The sequence below is a fragment of the Hibiscus syriacus genome, unplaced genomic scaffold, assembly GCF_006381635.1.
Source record: "Hibiscus syriacus cultivar Baekdansim isolate YM2019G1 unplaced genomic scaffold, ASM638163v2 tig00110847_pilon, whole genome shotgun sequence".
NCBI lineage: Eukaryota > Viridiplantae > Streptophyta > Magnoliopsida > Malvales > Malvaceae > Hibiscus > Hibiscus syriacus.
This window is the reverse complement of record NW_024062888.1, coordinates 125243-132305: the sequence shown is the minus strand read 5'-3', so window position 1 is coordinate 132305 and position 7063 is coordinate 125243. Positions and strand designations below refer to the sequence as shown.

General features: G+C 36.1%; 1 protein-coding gene across 1 annotated transcript; it reads left to right on the top strand.

Moving 5' to 3' along the window:
- Positions 1-1539: 1539 nt before the first annotated feature.
- LOC120143353 (G-type lectin S-receptor-like serine/threonine-protein kinase At4g27290) lies at positions 1540-3364 on the top strand. The gene is made up of 3 exons (XM_039157697.1): positions 1540-1558; positions 2124-2578; positions 2669-3364. The coding sequence occupies exons 1-3, from the start codon at positions 1540-1542 to the stop codon at positions 3362-3364; spliced, it is 1170 nt and encodes a 389-aa protein (XP_039013628.1).
- The last annotated feature ends 3699 nt before the right edge of the window (positions 3365-7063 follow it).

Below are 7063 nucleotides of genomic sequence, written 5' to 3'. Positions count from 1 at the left end.
GTGGGTGCGGTTGATTGCGGTAAAGATGAAGGTTTGAGTTTGATGATTGGACATTAGGGTTTGTTTAAAGATTTTATTTTTATTTTAATCCTACATGATAAAAAATATGGATAAAATATGTCATGTCATAGGTAAATAATAATAAAATAAGTCATATCATCTATAGAGTGATTAATATGTGAACAATTCAAAAGTTGAGTGATTAAATTTAAAAAAAATTAATCACCAAAGTAGGATAGAGAAGATAGTTGAGTGATGAATAGTGTAACTTACTCAATATTAATTATAAAAAATTAAATTATAAAATATAAATATAAATATAAATAGGATATTAATTATTTAAATACAAAGAGTAATGCTTAATTTTTTAGCATAACCACTAATATTCGATCTATTGATCGACTAATCCAGATCGGGTACTGTAGAGGCAAGAGCAACCCTCCCAACCCAATTTGCTCCATTCGCAATCGCAAGGATTCAAATACCTGAATGCCTCATCCCACTAGATCAATTGGTTGTTAATAGGGGTGTTCAAATTCGGATACCCGGATCTTCGGGTACTTGATTGGCCGGCCCGTGTCCCGGCCCGGATGTTACGGGTACCAGTAATCAGATATCTGGATTTTGCGGTACTCGTAATCCGAGTAATCGGGTACCCGGTTTTTTATCATTGCATATGATATTAGCTTCATTGCTGTCAAAACTGGCTTAGACTATGAATACTGGCGTTCGCATCATTTTTGATAACCTTTGTGATTACCCTTTGCAGGATGAGAACCAGGTTTTATTCGAAAGGACGCTAGCTAGTTGGCTTAACCTATGTGTGATTTGGTTACTGGTATACAAAAATGTTAATTATGATATTGAAGTGATTTGCTTAACTAAAGTATTAGCTTCCTGCTGACCTTTGAGTTTGCATTATACATTCACATCCATACTTCTTTGTCTTCTGGTAATGGCATTCATCATTGGTTGAAGTAAATTGTACATAAACGGTGTCTTTTTGCTTGCATTTATTTCCATATTTTAGAAACTCTTTGCAAGCTTTGGTAAGTATATTTAGTCTGAATCTCATGTCGGTTACTTCATTGAGAGCAATGGAGAACAAGTCTCATAATAGTAGCATTGGTTTTTGAAAACAGCATCATTTGTGAAAAAGAGCATATAAACATGAGAAAGGTGACAGTGGCAGGCCGAACATACCAGGGAAGTTGGGAAGATGGTCTGAGTTATAGCATATTGTAGTGATGACAGATGATTGAAAGATTGGCTAGTTTGGAGGAGAGGCTTTGATTCTTGCTAGATTCAAAGTACACAGTCCCTGTATGTTGTCTTGAGTTCTGTAAAATCATTTGACTGGGTTGGAACATAAGAGGTCCCGGAGTATCTGTTAATAGAGCTTTAGTTAGAAAACTTGTGGGATGATTTACTGCTGAGATACTATTTGTACAAGAAATGAAACTTTAGGAGATTTTGGTTTCCATTGTCCAGCAGATTTAGGGCTGTAATTTGTGAGGGAAAAGGATTTCTAGTAGGGAAATGCCGAAACGGGTTTCAGGTAGGGAAATAGGTTTCGGGTACTCGATCGGTAATCAGAAACCCAAAAAATTTAATTTTGTGATCCGGGCTCTACCCGAAAATTTTTAATCCGGATCTGGTATTTTTGAACACCACCAGTTGTTGGTGGGTAATGCTTAATTTTATACTTACTTTTTAAAGTTCAATTACCAACATTTTATCAACTAAACAATATAATACTACTACTTTTTATTTTACACTCAAACAATCGAACCATATGACCACTGAGTAATACCTACTATTTCTTGGTTTGACTATCATCGAATTTTTAATTTATCCAAGTGAAGAACGCGCACGTGTTGGTTCTGAACTTAAAAAAATGAGTATTTTCGTTCCCAGGCTGCTACCAAATCCTCTTGACTTTGACCACGAACAACAAGCTTAAGTTATGATTTTGCATGTGAAAAATGTAAGTTAATTGTTTTCCAAGTTACCGGCGGGTAAATTGATGATAAATATAACCTCATGCATGTTCAGTTAATATTTCATTCCTTTCTTAATGAAGACACTTGCTTTGATCTTCTTTCAGTATTGCCTGTTTTCAGGCTCATACTATGCTTCTGCTGCCGATACCTTAGCTCCAGCTCAATCACTCAGAAATGGCAGCACCTTGGTTTCTCCTGGTCAAATATTCGAACTAGGCTTCTTTTCACCTGGTGAATCCAAAAAATATTACTTGGGAATATGGTATAAAAGGCTTACTGATACTGTTGTATGGGTTGGTAATAGAGAAAATCCAGTTATAGATTCACACGCATTTCTTAATATTTCCAGCACTGGTTATCTTCTTATCTTTGATGGCCAAAACACTATGATTTGGTCCCCTAATTCATCTAGATCAGCAAACAATCCGGTTGCTCAATTGTTGGATTCGGGTAATTTGGTTGTTAAAGATGGGGATACCGATGAAGATACAGAAAGCTACTTGTGGGAAAGTTCTGATTTTCCATCGGATACTAAATTGGCAGGGATGAAGCTAGGAAGGAACTTGAAAACCGGCGTAAATTGATAATTGAGGGCACGGAAGGGTGTTAATGATCCATCACCTAGAGATTTTACTTGTGGAGTTGATCATAATGGCTTGCCTCAGTTTCTTCTTCGTGACGGGATGAAGGAGAGGTTTCGAGTTGGTCCATGGAATGGAATTAGCTTTAGTGGTCTTCCGGTACAGGTAAGCCCTCTTATTGTTCACGTTGTTGTTGCTAATACAGAGGAGGTTTACCATACGTATGAAGTGACGGACAAATCTGTTATCACGAGATTTACATTGAACGAATCCGGTTTGCTTGAACGCCTCGTGTTGTATGAGAACACCAGTGAATGGACCAACTTGTTTACACTGCAGAATGATATGTGTGATGATTATGCACGGTGCGGCCCTAATGGAGTCTGTAAGATTAATCAAAGGCCAATCTGTGAATGCTTGGAAGGATTTGTTCCGAGATCGGAACGCGAGTGGCGAGTACTCAATTGGACAGGTGGATGTGTAAGGAGCACTCCATTAGACTGCCGGAAGAGACAGGGATTCCTGCAAATTGAGAATGTGAAATTTCCAGACCTATTGGACTTCAAGTTAGACGAAAGGTTGAACCTTGAGTACTGCAGGGCCGAGTGCTTGAAGAATTGTTCGTGTACAGCATATGCTAAATCGAACCACAACGAAAGTGGATGTTTAATGTGGTTCGGAGCACTTGTAGATATCCGAGAGTTCGTTGCAGAACAATTCGAGCAAAATATCTATGTCCGGTTGCCTGCTTCAGAATTAGGTAAGTATAAAAAATTATAAAAAATTAAAATGTAAATGTAAATGTAAATAGTATCGACACTCATTTTTCATCCCATTTAATATTACCACTATTATTATTATTATATTATTATTATTTTTTTATTATTATTATTGCAAGCTTAAAAAAAAGCCCAATTGGGCCCTAATTACATCAAAACTGCCTGACCCAGATACAACAAGTCTCAACCCATCAGACTAGGAGCCCAACAGCAACCCATTTCGGGTTCAGCCTTATAACTCGAAGCCCAAGCAAGCCCACAAGGCCCACTAGGGTTTCTTCTCCCAGCTCCAGCGCCACTCCTTCACAGCTGTAGGATCTGGACCCAAATCAATGGTCCAGATCAGTGATCATTTAGGGTTTCCAAAACCCTCATCAGTCATTTCCGTTTCGACCACTTCCCGGCCACCGCCGCTGCCTCCAATCTGAAGCCCTATAAATGTCAGAAAGCCCAGAACAAGTCAGCAAGCAACCATAAACCGAAATCTACATACAATCTTTTCTTTGTAATCATTTTGTAGCAAAAGACAAGCAAACAAACATGTAAACTTGGGTTCTATAAAAACCCAGAACCAGAAATGTAAAAGGCTTGGTTTTTTAGTGGAGAAAAGAAGCAATAAAAATGTTTCAAGTTATTTTTTAAAAAATTTTTGCAGTTGTAAACAAAAGGAAAAATAATACTATTTTGCATGTGCTAAAAAGAACCAAGGAGGAGGGTAAGGTAGTTTACTTTAGAGTCGAGAAGTCGAGCCGAGGCCAAGTCACATTCGTCGGGCGGTAGCCGGAGCACGCGAGGAGGTTGGAAGCCGAACGACTGAGGTAGCTTTAGGTTCGGGTAGGGTCGTTTTTAGGTAGTTTTAGCCTTAGATCTAGGCCTAAGGGTCTAGATCCAAGCGTTTAGGTGGTTTTGGGAGAGTTTGGGGATTTCGGCCACTGTGTACAACGGTCGGTATGGCAGTCGGATGGTGATCGGTGGTTGTTCAGGGTGGCCGACAGTGGGCTGGCCGAAACCTTTGAGAGGAAAAAAGAATTTTTTTTTGAAAAACCCGGTTGAAATGGGAAAAATAAAAGAATAAGTTGTTTATATAGGGTGAATCTCGAGGGAAATTGCATATAGGTCCCCCGAGATTTAGTGTTTATTTACATAAAGGTCACTACCATGGACCATTTTTGTTATTTTACCATATTTATTCGTGCTTTACAATTTTGGTCTAATCTTAGTTTAGTCCCCATACTTTTAGAGTATTTTTGCATGTTAGTCACCTTTACGGACTGTTTATGTAATTTACCCTTTTATGCCTGATATTATTTTTAGGGATATTTTCTGTATAACCCCCTGTATTTTTGCATGTTTGTATTTCGAACAAATAATATATTTTTTATTTATTTTAATTCGGCCATGCAATTCGAATTTATTCTAATTTGGCCCCATGTTTTATTTATTTTTATTTTAGCACTTAATATTGTAAGTGTTCATTTTAGTCCTTTTATAATTTATTTTGTTCTAATTTTGGCATGATAGTTTGATTATTTATGTTTTAGCCCTACTTTTATTTTTATTTTAATTTTTTCATGTTGTTTGTACATTAATTCATTTTAGTCCTAATTAATCTCGCATGATACCCTCATAAGCATCACTTGACTCGAATCAAAATAAATTGACTAAGGGTAATATTGGATCATTTTAATATTGTCGTAAAGTGATTGTCTTAACGTATAAAGAAAGTTACTTTCAATAATTTTAAAACGAAAGTCTACCCCATTTAGAGACACGAATTAAATTGATTTCTTTTTTAAGATTCGGGGATTGAGAAAAGACAATGTTCTTTTAATTAAATTCATCGAAAAAGACTGTTAGATTGAATCTAAGGTCTCATCTCGAGATATTTAAATAATTGAACACCCTTATTCTCATTAAATATCTGTAAAATAAATAATTAATTCCTTGTTTGTAATGTTTTTTATTTGTTTTATTTTTGCATGTGTTTTCCAGTAGATTTTCAAACAATAACATTCGAATCGACATTGAGAATAGTAATATCTTTTCGTTTCGGTCCAAGTAATAAATGATTGCTTTAAGGTATGAGAGGTCATTTATTCTCGATTGGAAATCATTAGATATTATCGTTTTCATTTGAATTGCTATGTAATTTTATGACAAAATAATAATATCTCTTTATTTCAATTGGGGTAATAAATGACTATTTTAAGGTATAAAATTCATTTATTCTCGATTGGAAATTATTAGATATTATCGTTTTCACCTTTAAATTATTTTGGGTGTTGTTATTTTGAATTAATAGTGAACTTTAGAATGAAATTTTAATATATCTTTATTTCGATTGGAGTAAGAATCGATTTCTTTGGTGTTGTTAGTTTTGTTCTCGCTTTTCCTCACACACTGCACAACTGCATTTGTATAACATGAGCTAAAACCCCGCTCTGTCTATTTAAGTAGGAGTGAGAAGCTATTCCCTCGTGTGGTTTTCATCTCCGTACAGGATAGTGGATCGCTCCTGGGGCTCACACCTTATGGTCCTCATGATGGTTCTCACCTTCGTATAGACATAAAGAGGTGTGTCCTCTCAAATTGAACTCGATCCAAAAGCTTGTGATGGGCCAGGAATGAGGGTTAGGTAGCCTAAGGGGTCACCGACAAGGACAATTCGAGGACTTCTTACTTTAAAACCGAACCCAGCATATAGTAAACTTAGAACCCAAACAGAGACTTACCCAGATCATAGGATCCCGTGAGAAGAGTACACAAGGAAAAACATGTTTAAGCCTTTTAATTTTGTAGCGTAGTTTTGATTCCTGGATAAATGTATGTAAACTAGAGATCATACGGTTAGGTTTAATATTTTAAATAAGCATGTGAACTAGATGACATGAAGTTAGGATTTTCTCTAAACAAGGCATGTGGGTAGAAATCCTGTTTGGGTAGGATCTACTAAAGCATGATTGGGTAGTCAGCATGAGGGGTAGGTTTTATCAACAAATTATATTATATCCAATTAATTCATTTATGATTACTAACCAATTTTCTCTTGTTCTTTTATTTAATTTTGTTACCAATTTGCATTGCATTATTCATTCCATGGGGTTGATCCTAGAACAATGTTCATATAAAAGGCTAGTAATATGGAACAAATGATTCAAAAAGAGGTAGAAAACAATGCAGACGTTCTGAGATGGTTCGAGTAGTCCCAACTAATAAATAGAGGCAATTTGCATACTAGCTCAAATATGACTTGGTACACACATCAATGATCGTCAAAATGACCTCATCACGAGCTTCCTATAGCATGCTCAAGGAGTGGCTCAACACATGGGGTTGGAGCTCGAGACTGAAGAAACTCAGAGGATTTTAGATTTACTGGGATACATTCAACAATTAGGAGAAATAACTCAGATTTATGTGTGATACGATAAAGCATTGTAACTGAACTTCGTTTCTAATATAAAAAGTTGTTCTAAGGAATCATTCCAGAATCAACACCTTGCATTGCATTGCATCAACATTGTATTTGCTTTTCGCATTGCATTTTATTCATTAATAGTAATCTTTTTTCATATTCATTAATAAAGTACCAATATTAGTAAGAGAATATTGTGGCAGAGTTTCTGAGAGCCAATTGAAGTTACTCGGGGCGTGTTTATGGAAAGATCGAAAGTAATGAATGAAATATTAGCACGTGTTA

Coding starts and splice junctions, on each gene's coding strand:
- LOC120143353 (XM_039157697.1), top strand. Junction 2,579..2,668: donor GAAGGAACTTGAAAACCGGC/GTAAATTGATAA, acceptor GGCTTGCCTCAG/TTTCTTCTTCGTGACGGGAT.